General features: G+C 43.5%; 1 protein-coding gene across 2 annotated transcripts in view; it reads right to left on the bottom strand.

Moving 5' to 3' along the window:
- Positions 1–20,679, bottom strand: part of ITPR3 (inositol 1,4,5-trisphosphate receptor type 3) — a 98,100-nt gene that overhangs the window by 50,389 nt on the left and 27,032 nt on the right. For both annotated transcript variants that reach the window (XM_082226819.1, XM_082226818.1), the window contains exons 2-5: positions 19,762–19,832; positions 7,232–7,353; positions 2,081–2,167; positions 744–902 (exon numbers count right to left, since the gene is read on the bottom strand). In XM_082226819.1, the coding sequence (XP_082082945.1) occupies positions 744–902; positions 2,081–2,167; positions 7,232–7,353; positions 19,762–19,832 (439 nt within the window). The remainder of the gene's footprint in view (positions 1–743; positions 903–2,080; positions 2,168–7,231; positions 7,354–19,761; positions 19,833–20,679) is intronic.

The raw sequence follows: 20,679 nt of genomic DNA, 5'->3' as shown, positions 1-20,679 counted from the left end.
AAATCTTTAGTTATCTGTTTGAATTGCAAATACATTTCCAATGGGGGGGTGGGGGGAGCTGATTCGCATATGCATGCATATCGCCCATTAGCTCTTAAGTTGATACCTTACCATTCAATTACTTGCAACAATGTGAACCGCCTCTATCAAAAAGCACTTTGTGCGAGCTGATATGAAAACTCAGTCTGCAGCTGTTGCCACGCACACATAAATCATCATTTGACACTGCAACCACTGAGTAATAAAGAAGCATCTGTGAACTTGGCCTGATTATGTACTCCTTTCCGTGACACAGTACCCCGAAATCAATCTCTCCTTTAATAAATTTCAGGACAGAAAATGTGCAAATATCTTTCCGGGAAATTAGGTTTGGGGCTGAGAATCCACCCTGGGAGCTCAGTAGCCAAATTCCTTGCATGTTTCAAGTCAAGTTGCTGCCCCTCTCAGAGATTTCTCCTCCTTAAAAGTGGCACCTGCTCCACCGAGAAGTTGACAGTCCTAAAACAATCTCAGCTTGTAAAGCCTTTGGAGATCTATAGCTTACAGCAGGGATAGCAAACAAGGTGACCTCTAGATGTTGTTGGACTACCAACTCCCATCAACCCCAGAAAGCATGGTCATGGATAAGGATGATGGGAGTTGTAGTCCAGCCACAGCTGGGTGGCACCACATGGCCTAAAGCTTATAGCAGTATTACTGGGAAGAGTCACATATTATTTTCTGCCTCCCCATAACACACTCACGTTATCTCCATTGCTCCTCAGTTTCCAGAAGGGTTGAATGAAGAGCCAGGAGCCTTCATTGCCTGTGGCATCGAGCGTCACCCTCATGGCATTCTTCTCCAATAAGGCAGGGAGGCGCTTGTTAACGGTCAGGTATTTATTACTCTTCATGTGGAGAAGCTGGAAAACCAAACACGAAGCAGGACAGTTCCTACCTGGAACCTTGTGTGGTACAGTGGTACCTCGCAAGACGAATGCCTCGCAAGACGAAAAACGCGCAAGACGAAAGAGTTTTCCATTTTTTGAGTCGTTCCGCAGGACGAATTTCCCTATGGGCTTGCTTCGCAAGATGAAACGTCTTGCGAGTTCTTGCGAGTTTGTTTCCTTTTTCTTAAAGCCGCTAAGCCGTTAATAGCCGCTAAGCCGCTAATAGCCGCTAAGCCGCTAAACCGCTAATAGCCGTGCTTCGCAAGATGAAAAAACCGCAAGACGAAGAGACTCGCGGAATGGATTAATTTCGTCTTGCGAGGCACCACTGTACTCAGTTACACAGAGTGCTTGAGAAAAACTTAGGCCACACTCACAACATATGTTAAAAGCACTATGATAACACTTTAACTCATCATGGCTCCTCCCTACCCAATATTTCTGAGAGCTGTAGTTCATTATGGGAGCTGAGAGTTTATAGGGGACCCCTACACCCCTCCCAGAGCTACAATTCCCAGACTGGCTTAACAATCAATTGCTCTTGTCAGGGAATTCAGAACAAAAATGTAAGATCAGATATATAAGAGCCCTGTTGAATCAGACCACTCCAATTCTGCTTCCCACAGTAGGCAACCCAATGCCAATGGGAAGTCCAAAGGCAGGAGATGAGGGCAATTGCTCTCTCTCACTGTTGTTGTTCACCAATAAATAAAATAGTATTCAGAGGGATGCCACCTCATAACCAGCTATCATATCCAGTAGCTATTGATAGCCTTACCCTCTAGGAAGTAATCTAATCTCCTTCCCAAGCCTTCTAAATTGGTGGTCATAACCACATATTGTGGAAGTGAATGTCATCATTTCACTATGCACTGTGTGAGGGATTTTTTTCTCTTTCTTTCTTTCTTTCTTTCTTGACTCTCCCAAGATTCAGCTTCCTTGGGTAGCCTATGAGACTGGGAGAAAAACCTCTCTCTGTCCACATTTTCCCACACCATACATGCTTTTCCACATCCCTCCTCAATCACCTTTTTTCTCTAAACCTTTCTTTTCCTCGTAGGCCAGTTGCTCTGCCCACCCCACTCCCAACAGCTTTGAGTTGCCTTTCCTTCACCTTTTCCAGTGCTCAGGAGAAAGACAACCTTCCATACCTGTATGACGCTTCCATACTTCACCACGTCCCCATGCACCTTCTTATTCTCGGTTTCGTTCTGCTTCTGCTCCATCTGCGCAGCATGCTGTATGGAAACACAGACCATAGCAGAATGAATCCAAACCAGGAATGACAAAAAGAATGAAAGGAATACTTCAAATCAAGAGTCATAGCAAGAGGCAGGTGAACAAGCAGGCAGCTTGCAGTGACGAAGAGGAAGAGCAGGACCAGGGAGCTCTTGTCAGTGGGACCCCCCCTGGGATGTAGGCCTCTGGCAGATGCCCGTCCATGTCAACCCTTCACACCAGCTCTGATGTCCATGACAACTCCACTCTTCATCCCGTGTGCTAGGTTCCTGCCACTTTGCATACAACTGAACTGTTGAAATGAAATCAGTTCAAGGAAACTTCCTTTCAGCCTGTTAAGCTCTTTGCTACTTCTCAGTTCACTTCAGGATGATTGGGGATATAACTGGAAGGACATTGCTGGTCAGATGAGTATCTGATAAAGGAGCGGTGAGGGTGGATTTCTGAGGTTGCCCTGCAGGAAAGAGAATTGCTTCTGCGGTGCAAGAGAACAGCCATTAGCCATGAGTCAACCACTTCAAGCCATGGAATAAAACCATCTTCCAAGTAGGTGGTGCCCTGACCACAAATCCACCTTGGCAGAGGCTGGCTCTTCTAGGATGCTTCACTGGCAATCCAAAGCCCTCAGAAACGCTACTGCCCTTTTTATTTAATTAAACCCTAATCTCTCCAAAACACAGGATTAATAGTTGACTCGGTTTCCAGTCTGGTAGCAAAGGGGAGGAAAGCAGAGCACGCACAGTTTGGGACAAGCCTGCTGCTCAGGAGAAATACCGGCAGCAAAAGGAACTGCAAGAAAAATAAGCAAATAACCCCTGAGGCTCCTGGGCTGGGTCAGAGTACAGGAAGTATGGGATGGAGCAGATAGTGAAACGGATCTAGGTATGCAAGGCTGACTGAACCTTCTGGTCCTAGGAAGAAATCAGAAACAACAGCAAATGAAGGCACCATTTGAAATTCTCTCTGTGCTTCAGTGAAGTCCTTGCTCTTCCTTTAGCCCATAAAGGTTAAACTGGCACAATGGTCTGTATTCAGGGCTGTGCATATTCCCAATTCCACATAAGGGTAGAATTAGATACTAGATGCAAAATTCAGTTTAGTGAGATTTCTTGCTTGCTTTTTTTAAAAAAAAAATATTTATTGATACTTATTCGGAGATATACAAAAATACATACCAATTGCAAAGTATCTTTTTATAATATACCAATATAAAACAGCTACTTGGTCTAAAATAGAACAAAGGAAGAAAGAAGAAAAGACAAGAAAAGGGGAAACCTAACGAAAGAGGAGAGGAGAGAGGAGAAAGAGGCACCTCCATTCTTTTCTAGTTTGCTTGCTTTTTGAATGCCTTAACAGCTGTAAAAAAAATGTTTGGAAGCATGTCTTGTAGTCTCAGAAACTAAAAACGTGACAGATTATTTCCACTGTTTGAGGAGAGAACTCAGTGACCTGTAGCTTCTTTCTCTACACCATGACTGGAGAAAGTATAGTACAGCCTAGTTTGCATGTAACGGAAGCCAGAGTTAAAACAAACTATGGCTCACCAGGAACAATGAAGTGCCACTGCACAGGTGCAAATTGAGCCCACCCACCCATCTCCACTCCAAACAAAAAGAAACAGGAGCCCCTGGCTAGCATTATTGGAAGCAAGCCCTTAGCATCTGCCTAGGGTAGAGCTTTTAAAAAGACACAATTATATTTTTGAACCAATAGGGCTATTTGCAGTTCCATTTCAATCTGGCTTCCAGCCTGAATTCTGTGTCCAGATTGAATTTGTGTCTGAATTTTACTCTGCATCCAATGCAGTTGGGAAGTGGTGTACATACAATATCAGCTACAATCTAGATCTGTCCTGTTGTTTCTTAGGAATTACTGTGTTTTGATGAGTTTTTCCCCAAGCCAGCTTCGATCCAAATTGAGAATAAGAATGACCTTAGCTGCATTTTAAGCTTAAAATGTGTACATAGTTTGGTTTCCCTGTTTGATCACCTCTGTTGGAAACAAGACGGGGGGGGGAGTGTGACCTGGTTCCACAACCTGGCAGATTTTGTTACCATGGGTCATGGTGTCCTTTTACATCCGCTCCAAGGGTTGGACATATGGGAACTCTGCTTTGCCATGGTTCCTAGAACCCTTGAGAGCCCTTCCCAGAGTTGGGTCAGCAAAGCAGAGGACTCAAAAAGCTCTTTCAGTGGCACAGTTTCCCCACTTTCCATTCATTCATTCATTCATTCATTCATCCATCCATCCATCCATTGGGTATGTGCCTAAGGTTGCAATCATGTAAGTAAATTATGAGTAAGTGGTGGACCCACCTTAAATAACTTTACTGGTTCTTAGACAGAGCACAGCTGGAGGAATAACCTTCGTGGCAAGGAACTGCAAATCAACAAGTAAGCAGGTAAGGGATCCCATTTTCAGAAGGCTAGGCCAGGAGTGGAGCTTGAACTGAGCAAGCACAGTGCATAGGGGAACCCGCAGCCCACATGGGAACAGATCTTCCCATGTGGAAGCCTGCAAACCACATTGATTGGTAAAGGAGGAGGATTTTGTGCATTTATTTACTTTTAATATGAATCAATGTTATTTCTAAAAAACCTCACCCACCGAAAAACCTGCGCCCACAATAAAAAATCACAGTGCCATTTAATTGTTTGTTAATCTCTTGTCTTAATTTTGCAATGACCGGTATTTGCATGTTAAGATTATTTGTTACTTTAGTATTTTATCTGCTCCTGACTTGTAGCTGTATTTGTTGTTTTAGTGATTGTTGTATACCTCGCCTTGAAATGGTTGGATACAGAGCAAGATATAATTATTTTCCAAAATAAATAAATTAGCAAACAATGGCATAACCAGCAGGGATCAGGAAATAGCCAAGGATTGAATAAAAGCAGCCTCTATCTCTATCCCACCTACCGCACCAGCCAAACAATTTAAGAGCCTTCATAAATAATAATTTAAAACAAAAAAACAGTCTTCTAAGGCTCAGAAGGGAGTTGGTCAGCTAAGGTGTTCCATATGAAAGGCCCAAAATCAGAAGGGGGAAGCTCTAAAGGATGTTGCTGTTCCTGCCTGAACATCAGATAACAAGGGCTCAGAACGCAGGGTCTCACCTAGGCTCAACATGGGAAGGAGTACAGGAATTCCTTCTGGTCACCCTAATGGAGCATAACAGTCAATCAGGATGCTTAAAGATGGGTTACTATTTCACCAAAGCCACCAAAATGAATTTAGACTGCAACCCAACACACAGTTTAAAGGGATTTGTGTACTGAACTCACTGAGACTTGATACTGAGTACACACGTGCAAAACTTTGCTGCAAGGCTGGCTCTGATGGTGCCATTCAACTTCAAATATTTGGGAGAATTGCCCCAGCAAAATTCAGATTGTTCTAAAAAAAAAAAAGTGAGACTGGATTTCCGTTCTTTCTGTTTCTATTTTAGAAAATCATTTCCTCTGATTGAAATACAGTTATAAGCCTAACCTGGTCAGTGGGGAAGGGGGGAAAAGGATGTCCTTGAAAAATGAAAACAGGCCTCATTTTTTAAAAGTTGTCTGCAACAAGGCTGCATTGTAGCCTTAAAACACACAAGCACTTTTGAAGAATCAGGAATGTTGGAGCTGGTTTTTCTGCCTCTGTTTTAAAACTTTTTTTCTGTTGTGGGTTATTTTGTTTGGGTGTTGGACTTGCATTTTTGCTTTGCTCTTTTTATTTATTGTTTTGCTGGGGACACTCCTCAGAAATTATGGCTGAGCGGCAGCCTATCAACGCGTTACATAAATGCCTCAGCTGGGAGAGGTGAGGAACAATGGAGCCAAGCTATGCCTCTCCTTGCACAGAAAATCTACTTCCATTATATTTCAAATATTAATTTACGCATTTGTCTCCATGTAGGCTAACCACAATTGTTGATGGTGTGAATCACTCTTAGAATCTCATTACACAAGGTGGGGGGAGAGAAGCACTGGACGTGATCCAGGGAAGCAGAAGAACAGCTGGGTCTCATTATACGGGGGGGGGGCTAAAATAAGGCAGTGCAAATACAAGCCCTTCTATAGTCAAGCCGGTGTGCATTTCCCAGTTGCACAATGCACACATGCAGGAATGGTTCTGAGCACAGAATTCACCATCCTGAGAATCTCAGCTTTCTTTCTTTTTTAAAGAAAGTTTTTATGCCATAAAGCAGTGAAGATAAATTTGGAGGATTGCTACTATTATTATTTTTACTATTATTATTTTTTTCTTCCCAGGGTGAGTTATAGCAATTTAAAAACACAATATTAAAAACAATTTACTATCACAAGAATAGAGTGTATCTCATATATATATATATATATATATATATATATATATATATATATATATATATATGCAGGTTTTGGTGTCTTCGGGTGTCTTCCCGTGTAAGAGTCGGGGTGTCTGGGCGACGTTTCGACGAGGTCTCACTCGTCATCTTCAGGCTGGTGCTTTCGGCTTCTTGTTACTGGAACAGAGCAGAATCTGGTTCAGTAACAAGAAGCCGAAAGCACCAGCCTGAAGATGACGAGTGAGACCTCGTCGAAACGTCGCCCAGACACCCCGACTCTTACACGGGAAGACACCCGAAGACACCAAAACCTGCATTCCTGTACCCGTGAAAATCTATGAAAGCATATATATATATATATACACACACACACACAGAGAGAGAGAGAGAGAGAGAGAGAGAGAGAGACCAGGATATGATAAAAGTTGCTAAATGAACCTCTGCGGCAAGGGAATTCCGCAACTTGGGCTTTGCCACAAAGAATCCCTTACCGCTGAGCTTCTGAGGGTGGCAGAAAAACCAAGAGGGTCCCCTCTTGAATTGTCTCTGCCTGTCATTGGCTCTGGCTCTCCCCTACTGTTAGTCTGCCTGCCTTCCACCCTACCAATTCCAGGGGGCAGCAGCCACCACTGCACTTCCTGCCCAGGGTAGACAATACAGCAAGGTCTCAAGCAGGAAGCAATGGAAAGGTCCTCCAGCCTTGCCAGATCAGAAAGAAATGTGGTTAATACCTTTTTGGAGCTTGTCATACCTGAAGTTTCTGCAGCAGTACCACATCGGCTATTTTGTCCTTGTCCTGTTTGGTTTGTTTGGCTTTCCAGTATTGTTTCTGGGCAGAGTAGCGGTTCATGGGACATACTCTAAAGAGGCAATCTGTAACGAGAAGAAGTTAGTGTTAAGTTGTGGGTGAACATATCAGACGACACAGCGATTCTTCAAACAGCTCTTGTTTATTCACAGGCCAGAACAGAACAGAACTGAAGGGTTCAGCCAGCCTGCTTATATAGAGCTCCACTAGAACGCAACAGTAACCATTTTCTGTAACTATCCAATCACTGAACGTCACTTTCAATCCCTTATTTGCATATGTGGACCTGAGTGAAAACTATCTACAGTATCCCCCTGCTGGCCCAGGGTGAGAACTTCAGTACATAACAGTTAGCAAGCGTTAGCATGCTAAAACCACAATTCATAAGAACGTAAGATGAACCTGCTGGATCAGGCCCATGGCCCACCTAGCGCATCCTGTTCTCACAGTGGCCAACCAATTGCCTGTGGGAAGCCTGAAAGCATTACATTCTTCTAACGCTCACCACTGATTATTAAGAGCTGCTGCTCACCAAATTATTCTCCTTCTACTAATGTTAACTTTCAGGTTAAATACAATGTAAATGTTACATATCTGAAAAGTCTGGAAAAGACAAGTCTCGTGGCTGTGGGGGTCCACCTTCCCTTGTGTCACCGCTAGTGTCTAAGAGCTATGTGAGAATGCAAATCCTTCTACAGCTTTTAGATGCTAGAAAAAGAGGGACGTTTTTCATTATCGCCATCTCTCCTGTAGCTCTCAAATACTAGGAAAAGAGATTCTCATACATCTTTTAGGAAGCAATAGCAATTCCTGCAAATGTAATGGCATGTACACCTTTTAGGCAAGGATGGAAAAGTTCTATTAAGCAGTAAGAATAATTCTTCTTCACATTTGACCCTGAACAAAATGCATTATCAAAATAAAGGAGGGTTGAGAAAGAATTAAAATCAGCCTTGCAATGTGTGAGCATTGGGCATTGGGGGCAGGGGGAAGAGTTGCACTGTGACCATTTTTTAAAAGGGGGAACTAGCAACCTTGTATTTAAAGGTAGGTCTACCCTAGAAAGTTCTTTAAATTCCCCTGCTTTAAGATTAATCCAATCATTGAGTGATATTTTTGCCCCACCCTGGCAAAACATGTGAAAATTGCTTTGAAAATTGGCCTAGCAGTGATTTCAATTGTTTGTTAGAAAGACAGTCCCAGGTGGATGGAACCAAAGTCCTTGATGGCTCTTAATTGCTCCTAAAATAGCACCACAGAAACATCAGACACTAGAAGAAAATAATTTCCATTCTTGGATCCCGTCCCAAGTTGCTGGCAAACCTGCTGTCAGTTATTCATCAGAGAGTGATGAATAAGCAGGCGCAAAACACTATTCTCACCAGTTCTGGAAGCAAGCCATTTTTTGGTTGTCTCATCCCGCACGGCTGCTTCTGCTATTGGCAAGTCCCACACCAAGGACACCTCACCTCCCATGCCAGGGGAATTCCTTAGCACATGGTTAATGCATGTGATGACCCCCTTTCCCCCTCCCCCAGTTTTGCTGGACTCCCAACTCTCATTGTCCGCACACAGCATGGCTAACCATCAGGAATGCTGGGAGTTGCAATCCAATAGCATCTAGAGAGCATCATATTGGAAACCCCCCACTTTAGCAGGTCCTGTCTCCTCCTCATGAATTAGGACCAGCTTCTCACAAACAGCAGACTGAGTGGTCAACCTCTGCCTGATCTGTACTGTTCTACTGCTGGTAGGTGCTCATAGATGGGACAAATGCCCAGATTCAATATTCACAAACAGACAAACCTCACACACAAATGCTTGTACATAGAAAACTAGACAGAGCTTCACACAAAACAACCTCTCATGTACTGAACATCTGTGTGAAGGGTCTGTGGGTTCTTACTGTCTCTCAGTACAAGAAATGATGTGCCCCAATGCGTCATCAATTGCCTGTGCTGGAGATTAATGATACCATTCCTTGTTTTTCATACATTTTCTCCTCCAGGTAACAAGCTGGGAGCCCATATATAGTTGCCATATATATACTGTCAATTTGACTTCTGAGGAAGGCCAGACAAGAGTGAGGGCTGTGTCAAATTCCTACCTGGAAATCAGCCCTGCACCCTCACCAAAGACCATCACTTAAATAAAGAAGGGTTAACCCAGAGAATAAATGGAGCTTGAGGGTACAGCAATGCACTGGCGTCACCAGGGATACAGCAAAAGGAATGGATGTAGCTGAGTGGTAGAGCATCTGCTCTGTGTGCAGGTCTCTGGTTCAATCCCTGCCATCTCTGGGTAGGACTGGTAAAGGTAAAGGTAGGTAAAGGGACCCCTGACCATTAGGTCCAGTCGCGGATGACTCTGGGGTTGCGACACTCATCTCGCTTTATTGGCCGAGGGAGCCGGTGTACAGCTTCCGGGTCATGTGGCCAGCATGACTAAGCCGCTTCTGGTGAACCAGAGCAGCGCACAGAAACGCCGTTTACCTTCCCGCCGGAGTGGTACCTATTTATCTACTTGCACTTTGACATGCTTTCAAACTGCTAGGTGGGCAGGAGCAGGGACCGAGCAATGGGAGCTCACTCCGTCGTGGGGATTCAAACCGCCTACCTTCTGATCAGCAAGCCCTAGGCTCTGTGGTTTAACCCACAGCGCCACCCGCGTCCCTGGGTAGGACTGGTAAAGAACCCTAACTCAAACCCTGGCGAGCCACCGGCAGTCAGTGTAGACAATGCATCCCACATCATTTAGTGCAGGGTCCCGTCCCCCCCAACTCCTTGCCTCTGCCATTATCACCAAAGGAATATGCATGTGCTTGCAAGTGGGTTGTGTCAAGGTTACACTGCACCAGCAGTTCAGTGACTTAGCTGGAAGTGTCCCTGGGGACTGAACACCAGAGTTAGAGCAGAGGTGTGAATCCATTACTGGAATGGCTCTGCTTCCTTCTGATCCTGCTGGACACCGAGCGGCATCTGACCAGAGGATATGAATGGAATCAGCTGTCCTGCTGCTGTGTCCTCAATGGGTGGGGATTATGTGCAATTATGTTGTCTGTTACACCCAGCCAGCCAGCCACAGTGTGTTTTAAAAATAAAATAAATCTTAAAGCATTTATTGTCATCTCTCTGACAAAGTACAAGATTTGAACGCCTTCATTTTTTTTTTCCCTAACGTGTTCAAACATGGGGATCTGCCTTGCTGAAAGAGCCTCAGGGGAAAGCATGGAAAGGGGGCGGGGAGCAGGAACTGCCAAGCTGTGATCAGACATTTCTGTTGGCCCAGCCAAGTCCAGACACTTCATAGCTGAACTATGTGATTTTAGCTGGATTCTAAGGGCTGCCGCCAACATGACTTTTTGAACATGTGCAGCTTAAAACCTGTTTCCGAAGAGGTGTGCAAATGCCATTTCAGAAGTCTGCTTCTCTAGAAACGTACAGATTCTGTAAATATCCATTTGCATGGATGTGTGTCATTTGCAATCAAACAGAGGCACACAGGAAAGCCTTAATTGACATTTACATGGGTCCGGGGGGGGGGGCGATGTTTAAAAAGGAATATCAGGGCAGTTTCACTATGAAGTGAAATATCATCAGTAATCTTTGAAGACCAATCCACAAAAGAGACTTAAGGCGGATCAGAGGAATACAGTCAGCAAAATGCCACGGTCCAAATCAGGGCAGGAAAGAAATCCATGTCTCAGAATTATATACTTCGTTCAATTTAGTTTAGTTTAATTTGGAGGTTTCATAAGTAGTCTGCTGCAGGTCACCACTAGAGCTATGTCTGCTGCTTGGCGAATAGATTGTCTCTTGTTTTTCGACAAAACCATGGGAGGAATTCAATTTCACACTATTATTATTGTTCTGCCAGTACAACCATTTTTTGCTCTCCTGCTCCCATGTGCTGTTCTAGGGATTCTCCCAACCCTCTGGGGTTGATTGGGGGGTGCATGGGCACATGGGGAGAGAAGATGAGGGAAAGCCACATTGCACAAGCCAGACTCATTGCTGATACAACTGTTTTGTTGAATCTAGGCCCATGTGTTTTTGTCTCAAAAACTGAACCTGAAATGGGGGAGTTCTATTTCTAGAAATTGCCCAGTAAGTCCCTACACAGTCCTAGGACCAAAAAAGCTCAAAGACCCACAAGGATGTGATAACATGTGCCAAAGGCCAGCAGTTGATGATAGCATTTTTAATCTTGGGCTGTAAATGATTATATCACAGAATATCAAAAGTGCTGAACCTCTGTCTGAGCAGCCTTCTGAAATTCATTGAGAGTGAATTTTCCTGAAAGATAGAACTCTGCACCAAAGGTGTGTCAGCTCCAGCAGTTTTCAAGAGAGTGTGATTTTTCTGAGTGTTTGGACCAGTCGATGCTGTTACTTGCAGTGGTTTCCTTGCAGTAACCTGAAGCTGCTCCTGTTGAAATCCTATGATGTCAAGAGGAGAAACAGCCCTGGAGTGGCACATGCCCTGCTGGCATTGAATTCAGGGTCAAATTTGCTGAATCCCAGGATGGCAAAGTGTAAAAACCTGAGGATTCATGCTAGGTTTGTTGCATATCCTTATGAGAATATGAGATCCATTCTGCTTCAAAAACCCACTGCATAGCCAATGAAGCAAGATGCAGAAAGCCCCAGAAAAGAAATGTCTGTCTGCAGACCTGAAAACATTCTACCCCAAATACAGTGTATTTCTGTTTTGTTTTCCTGTGTGTTTCCATTCTGAGCTGTGGCAAAGGAAACAAGACAAGGACAAGTGACAGCAGAGCAAAGGGGGATTTTTCACTTCCAGAAGCACAAATATCATAGCACAAATACATATATACACACAGAAAACCACAAGCCAGTCAAACCTAACGAATAGGATGGGTTTTATTATTTTGTATTTAAATGATATAGTTCTTCTATTGCTGTAAACCATTTCAGATGGGCTTTGCATAGAAATGCAGCGTAAATATATTTTGAAATAAGCAAATGCACAAATGTTTAAAAGCCAATACTTCTGACAATGGCATAACTGTACCCCTTTCCATCTCAAATAGAGGAAACATTATTACTACCACATACAATTATATCTACAGTGTTGCCTTGTACAGGATACTCCTGGAAACAAAAGGGCAAGGATTAAAAGATTAGATAAAATGGTGGTGGAAGAGCAACAAGCAATTTAATAGCCACAGTAAAACTGACACAAGCTGCCAATTACTCTGTTTAAACTTGCAAATAGCTGGAGGATATTTTCAACCCATGACCATTATACAATGCTGCAAAACGCATAGGCAGCTTGGAATGTGTGCCATTGCTTGAGCAACAGGTCAAAAGTCTGCGTCTCAAAAAAATTCAGGTTCTGGTTTTGCTTTCCCCGTTTGTTTGTTGTGGGCTGCCTTCCCCCTGAAATGTAGCCTTCTCCTTAACATGGAGACGGAAGAATGGGGATGAATTTTGTAATGGTTTTTCTAGAATGACTGCTTTTAAATACTGTTCTTACGAGTTTTCTCTATACCTGTCCTCCGCTCCTACTTCCTTTTTAAGAATCATACTTTTTGTATTTTTAATATGTTTGTATTTGTATTCATTTCTGTATGTTTGTGTAATGTATTGATAAATAAATTGTTTCAAAAGGAATAAAGAAGGCAGCTGGCTAGCTTAGGGAACACCGGGGGGGGGCACACACAGCTCTGTCCCTGAGAGCAGAAGGAGCAGCTGAGAGAGATGCTGCCACCAACAACAACCCACGTACACCAGAATCTGCCACCTGAAATGGCTTCCTCACTCTGCTTAATGGTAGAGCCGGCCCTGATGGCTGTCCCTGCTGCATAGGGACAGCCGGAGCATATGAATTCCATCCCAAATGGTGTGTTTAGGAGGATTCTTATGCCAGAGTGTGGTGGCAAGGCAAGTCAGAAGAGAAATCGTTGAGAAGGGAAATGAGCCTCTATACTTATAGAGAAAGTGGGGTTGTTGGAATGGACAAGGACTAAGAGAAGGGATGGTTTTAGCAAAGAAACCCGGTGCTTTGGCCCTGACATCCTGTTTCACAGGCCAAGAGTTGCCCTGCCCTTTCCCTGACTCATCACCTTTTCCCTTTGGAACAGGACACCAGGCAGCCAACACACCACAAAGACATGCTTGAGAATCCATGGCTCTCGCATGCATAGGAAACAATTAGCAAAGGTTGAGTCACGGAAGGCATGGCTGAAGTGTGCCAAACGGGAGTGGCTCAGGTTAGTTCTTCTCCCAGCACCGTGTCCACATCACCAAAGAGATTTCCACAGCGCAGTTCTCTACAGCTCTACTCAGAAGTAAGTCCGCCCAGTTCAATGGGGCTTACTCATAGGCAAGTGTATACAGCATTTTAATCAAAGGCACAGGAGCACAAAAAAGCCTCAATAGCACTTTGCCCATTTCCACAGGTGCTGGAATTGCATATTATGGATGTGTCCAGGGAGAAAATCACCAGGTCTAAAAGGAGAGCAGCAAAGAAAGGAAAATGGATGGGGAGAAAGAAGAGAAGAGAGAAGGGTTGACCTACCCACTTTGGACCCTAGCCACTGCTGATATACAGGTCCCCCACCACCGATGATGTCCTCAACCGGGGGGGGGGACCTCCCCACTTCTGATATAACGTATAAAGGTTGCAAACCAAGGACTCTGGTGGCAGCTCCAATGCCACTATGGTAGCGCACAAGCGGATCACCACAGAAGATGGCCAGAAAGTGGTACCAAAGGTGCTGAAGATACACACCCTTACCCTAGTATTTGACACCCAGGATATATAGAGATACCTGAAGATATAGATATACATACAGTATTTTAGTTCCCAGTCTAGTCTCATAACTGTAATTGGTTATAAACTGTTTTTAATATTGTATTTTTAAATTGCTGTAACCTGCCGTAGGACTTTATGGTGAAGGGCAGGTAAGAAATATTAATAATGATGGTGATGATGATGATGATGCAGCTGCCAGCACAGCCCAGATATAATAAGTCAGTCATCTGACCCTTAAAAGCTACTGACTGATGCCTGAGCCCTTGCTTTGATTGCTTCTCCCAGCTTGACTTTCTGTGGAACTGCCTGCATCCCTCCAGGCCACTAGCTCTGACTGTTTCCTGATTAAACTCTGGCAAAATGCAACTCACCAATCCTCAATATTTGCAGTGACATATCTGTCCACAACGCTCACGTGATACTATGGTTTGTGACACGTCATGCTCCTTTAGCAGATAATACATCCTGAACGCCTACTGGGCTTCAAGTGTTGGTAGGCTTCAGTTTCATAAGGCTCTTTTCTGTTTATTTTTTTCCCTCCAGATTATCTAAGAACTTCAGAATCCTACTACATCAGATCAAAGGCCCATCTAGTCCAGCAGCCTGTACTCTCAGCCAGACAGATGCCAAGGGGAAGGCCAAAAATAGGACCTGAGCACGGCAGCACTCTAACCATTGTACTCCTGAGCAACTGGTATTCAGAGGAACACCTCTTGTGATACTGGAGGTAGGACATAGTCATCATCACAGTCAATGGCCATTGGTAGACTTATCATCCATGGATTTATCAAAGCCTCTTTTAAAGTTGGTGATGGGAACCATTGCTTCATCTTGTGGCTGTGAATTCCATAGTTTGACTATGCACAGTGGGAAGAGTGTTCTTCCTTTTGTCTGTCCTCTTCCTGTGGGATGTAGCATAAGCAGTCAAGTACAACACTTTCTGTTTGCCCAGAGTGGACACACAGGGGGGTGTTACTCCAGCCAGGAGGACTTCCTGTTACACCTGTCTGGAGCATCCTCCCCCTGCATGTGACCAGGTAGATGGGTGTGACCCTGTGAGACCCTGTAAAAGGGCCAGTCACACAGCCATCTTCCTCTTTGACTCTCTTCTGATATTGATGTTATTTTGCTGTCTGCTGGCTCTCAGCCAGCAGCACATGGGCTCATTCCCATACGGGATTAACTCAAACCTTTTTCTGTAACTACAAGCTAATGCCTGCCTTCAGGGAACCTATTGTGAACTGAATGCAAGTAAACTTTTTATCATTACTTTTAAAAGAAGACTTTTGTGTCTTTATTCTTTTTAAGAGGGAACAAAGGGAATTTACCAGGAACAAACCCAATCTGGACAAGGCAGATGGGATTATTTAAGTAAAGAGATTCAATGGAATCTACCAACTAGCTTCCTGCTATACACCGGGGAATGTACTCTGCTACTGACTCACTAGCGTGAGTGGGGAAGGATAATATTTAATCAATATATCCTCTCCTACTATCCTACAACATTTCCACACTACCAGCATTCAGCATCATGGGGGACATTAAGTTATCCCACGAAACCATCGGTTCATCTACCTCAGTACTCCATAAAGAAGGCTGATCGCCGAAGAATTGATGCTTTTGAATTAGGGTGCTGGAGGAGACTCTTGAGAGTCCCATGAACTGCAAGAAGATCAAACCTATCCATTCTGAAGGAAATCAGCCCTGAGTGCTCACTGGAAGGACAGATCCTGAAGCTGAGACTCCAATACTTTGGCCACCTCATGAGAAGAGAAGACTCCCTGGAAAAGACCCTGATGCTGGGAAAGATGGAGGGCACAAGGAGAAGGGGACGACAGAGGACGAGATGGCTGGACAGTGTTCTCGAAGCTACGAACATGAGTCTGACCAAACTGCGGGAGGCAGTGGAAGACAGGAGTGCCTGGCGTGCTCTGGTCCATGGGATCACGAAGAGTCGGACATGACTAAACGACTAAACAACAACACTATTTATGCTTACTGGTAGTGGTTCTCCAGGATTTCAAAGGAAGATCCTGTCCAGCCTTCTTTGGAAATGCCAGGGGTTGAACTGGGGGCCCTTTGCATGCCAAGCAGGTGTTCTCCTGCTCAGCTAAGGACCTACTGTACCTTCCCATATTACGAGAGAGAGAGAGAGAGAGAGAGAGAGAGAGAGAGAGAGAGAGAGAGAGAGAGAACAAAACTTCCAATATCCCTGGATGGGCCTGCTTCTCACTGTGTGTTCTAGCAACTAGCATGAGGTGGCTCTGATCTTGTTGGCAGCTTGCCGAATTATCTTCTTGGGTGGGGGGCAGCATGGCTACCTATCAACAGTAGCTGTCAAAGAAATCAAGATGGAGGAAACATTGGCTAGATAACCCTGACCCAACGTTTCCCTCAAATCACTAGAAAAACAGACTAGGTAATTCTGCACCATGTTTATTTAGCCACACCTGCAATTTTGTTTTCATCAGTGCTCAGATGGAAACATCCCTGAACGAGGTGAGAAAGAGGCACTCCACCAATAGCCTTGGGGGAATGTTCCTTGAACTGAAATACAATAAGATTGATTTCACCTTCCTAGGTATACATCCTACATTCATCTTTACATTTCCAACAATGTTTAATGTTTGATTGACAGAACGTCACTGACTCTTGTTACCAATAAATTAACAGAGCTCAAGAAGCACCACAGAGACGACTAAAAGATAATCTAAGGTAACATACACAAAGCTTAGCAAATTAACCGTATTCCTGAAGTGCCCTTCCTTAGTTGACATACCTCCAAGTATCTTACACTGCCGGAACAGAGTGAATGAAACAAACTGCAGAGAAGACAACTCGCATTGTGTGGTGGTTCAGAAACTGAGCTGTGAATCAGGACATCCCAGGTTCATATCTCACAACTCCATGAGCTCACTGGGTAGCACTGGGAGATCCACTTTCTCAGCCTGAGTCTCCCAACTGCTAAATGGAGGTTAATAATAATACTGACTTACCTAAAGGTAAGGATTGCATCCGGATAATAGATGCCAAAAAAAAAAATAACTTTGAACACCAATAAAACTTTGAAAGCACAATAAAAAGTTAAGTATTATTCTCCCTTTAACGATAGCATTTGGCAGGGGGAATCTTGAGAACCAAGATTTATATTTTATATGATACAAAAAAATATTCTACCCCTGTATCAGTTTTAAGTTTCAGATTTTGCTTTGTCTTTAACTCATGTTCCTCTACCCCAGCTTGGTCTAACTTCAAATAATTTTTTTAACCAAGTCAATGCATCAGCCAGAGAGATCAGAGAATGCATTCAGTTAAAAAAGAAAATCCCAACTGACTTGAATGTGCTTGGGAGCCCAGCCATCTAACCGGCATTAGAGAGCCAGTGCAAGCTCCCAATAAAATTTATTGCTTTGGCATTGGCTTGAGTGGCTTCTTGGCTGCTCAGCGTTTGGCTGAAACACACAAGCTGCAACCCTACACCATGTACAAGGGGAGCAGGCACAGAAAGGCCTTTCATAAGAAACCAAGGTAGCCTCCCCTTCCGTACCTGGGCATTCATGCCAGCCAATGCCACGTTGAGTGTGCTGGATGTCAGAAGGCCTCTCCATCCTTCTAAACCAGGCATGGGGAGACTTTGGTCCTTCAGATGTTGCTGCGCTGCAACTCCCATCATCCCTGGCCTTTAGACATGCTTGCTGGGGCAGATGGGAGTTGTAGTTCAGCAGCTCCTGCAGTGCCAGATATTCTAAATGGGGGGGGGTCCCTTCATGCCCTCACCTTAGAACCCGTTCTTGTTCTGCTCCTGCTTTTCATGGGGAAGCAGCTGTGTACTAGGGAGCAGTGGGTGGAGTGGGATATTGGATGCAAGGTGCAGGGGAGGGACTCCATTTAAAATGTTTGGCCTGTGGGGTATTTGACACAACAGCAGAGCGCCAAGCATGGAAATTGCCTGGGGATGGGGATGGGGATGGGGATGGGGATGGGGATGGGGAGGAGATGGCTGCGGTGGTTTAGGAGAGCCCACTGTGACTCTCGCTCCTTTCACAGGGGTGTGGGGTGAAGAAATGCAATCATTGTCTGCTTGCTTCCTCCCATCCATCCGTACAATTATCCAATTGGTTTGATACAGCATAAATAGATTGTACTTCCAATTGTTACAATCCCAATCAGCTCCAATCCCAAACTTAAAAGTAAGATTAGTAAGAAAAGTAAGATTAGGAAAACCCTGATCCACATAATTGACCACATGACACAGTGCGCGCACACCATTTGAATGGGGTGGGGGTGAAGGGACCTCAGCCCCTAGGAGTTGGCTCCTGTGCTATGAACCCTTGTCAAGATTTATTGTTATTGACTTCTATTTGTTTGCTTTTTTAATATTTTTATTGACCTTTTACGAAAACAAAAGCATTTCGTTCACTTCTATTTGTTTATACTGTACTCTACACTTCAGCTCTCCATGCTCTAGTAATTTCCAGACTGGATTATTGCCATGTGCTCAACATGGGACTGCCCTTGAACTCAGAAACGATTAACAATAGTACAGTGATTTCCCTTCTGTCTCAGTCACAGCAGTCACTATGGAGAAATTATCGTAACACTCTAGATTGAAGTATACCCTGAGGACATGAGCTTAATCTCCAAAGTAAAAGATTTTCTAAGTCTGTTTCAATATCTGTACCTGCATTTGTCCTGGAAGACAACACTTTGTGCTTGGTAATTGTTTTTAAAATTGTCAATGAAGTTTGGAAGAAGAAGAAGAAGAAGAAGAAGTCATCCAAAAATGCAATTGTCAGGTTACTGGCTGGGATTTGGTTTAGAACCCACACAACCCTTGTTATAGAACAACCGCACTGGTTGTCGGTTTGTTTCCTGGTCCAATTCAGGATGCTCACACTAACTTTTAAGGCCTTAATGACCTGACTCCAAATACTTGCAAGGCAGTTTCATTCCCTGCAAACCTTATTGGATGTTAACATCAGCAGATATGGTCTTCTTGGTAGTTCCATCACCCTCAGAAAAACTCAAGGACTGGTGGCCCAGGAGAGGGATCCTAGGTTGTGGAGTTCCCTCCCTACAAAAATATATCTGGCACCTTTTTGTCTGTGTTGAAGATACACCTCTTTATCCCAGCTTTTGACACTTAAGTTATATGTTTTTGGGACCCACCCTGTTCTTGTGATTTGTTTAAACTGTTTTGAATGTTGTATTTTAAATTGTTGGGACCTATCCAGCGACCTTAATGTGAAGACTATAATAAACCAAAATAAAATAATGATAATAAAAAGATAAAATAATTAATAATAGGGTTTCCTGGGGGGCTAATGTAGTGAATAAATGTGATGTGATAAAAAATTAAAGATATCAATAAGATATCACTGACTATCTCAAAGAGTGCAAAACTGAAGGCACCAAAATATAAAAAGCTTGAAATGTGTTTTGTCTTTGACAGAGCTAACAAGGAAAGGATTTTTAAGTTTAGTGGTTATCCCAACAAACTGTCTTTCTGTGAGAGGGCTGTGGATAACAACTAAATTAGTACCCATGATGCTAGACTTGTAACAGTGATAGCTTGTGCCACTCACTGCTAAAGCCAACTGTAAATCAGCACCTAAGCAGAGAATTGTTTTTAGGGAATCTCAGAACAGTTGATCCAGCAAAAGTGTTGACTTTACTGCTTCATTAGTCTCTTACCTCGAAATTTCTTGGGTGGGTTATCCAAATCACCAGCTGTTGGTTCCACCACACACCGGTCATCCACCAGCCTGAAAAACAAGCAAGAAAATATTCAGTTATGGTATTTGACTTTGAACTCAGTGATTTCAATGGTCTGAAAAGTTATCTGTTCTACTGTCTCCTTGCTCTGCCAGCTCCCTCAGCCTGAAGCAAGATGAGTGCTGCACCCTATATTCAAGTTTGACTGAACTGAACCATCCAGGGCTCCTTTACCTTTGCCTTTACCTTTATCACAGAGAACAGGAGACACAGGGTGACGTCCTGCTTTGTGTTTGCTAAAGTTGCAAAAATAATTCAAAGCAATAACACAGATTCCTAGACCTAGTCATAAATTTGGGGGATACAGCATCATTATTTTATGGTACACCAGCAGCACGCTGGGGTGGGATATCCAAAGAATCAGGCATCTGGTTTGTTTGTTTTTGTTTGCGCACACACACCAGAGACCAAATGTGCTTTCAAAAATAAATTAAAAATTCCATTTTTTAAAAAAAAACTGAATAAAAATAAATCTTGAACATCCTGTAGGAGTGCAGCGAAACTTGAAAATTATCATTTGCCAAGATGTTCTAAAACAGACGGCTAATGCAAAAGCTTCAAAATGTATTATGTGTTGAAATTGCAGAATAATTTAAGTCTAATCTTGTGACTTTGAGGAAGCCAATTCATGATTTTGAACATCTAGGGTTACTCATACCAGACTACTGAGTTACTCAAAAGACATAATTTGGTACATCTTTCTGACAGCCCATATATTTGAGAACAATCGCTTTCATTCTAAGTGTCAACTAACGTCTCTATTATGCACAATCATTTCCACAATAACCAAAGAATTACAATTCCTTTTTGTTTCATTTTGGAAATAACGCAACATCA

This window comes from Podarcis vaucheri (genome assembly GCF_965113315.1).
Source record: "Podarcis vaucheri genome assembly, chromosome: 6".
NCBI lineage: Eukaryota > Metazoa > Chordata > Lepidosauria > Squamata > Lacertidae > Podarcis > Podarcis vaucheri.
Note: the sequence above shows the minus strand (reverse complement) of the source record. Positions and strands in the feature narration are given on the sequence as shown.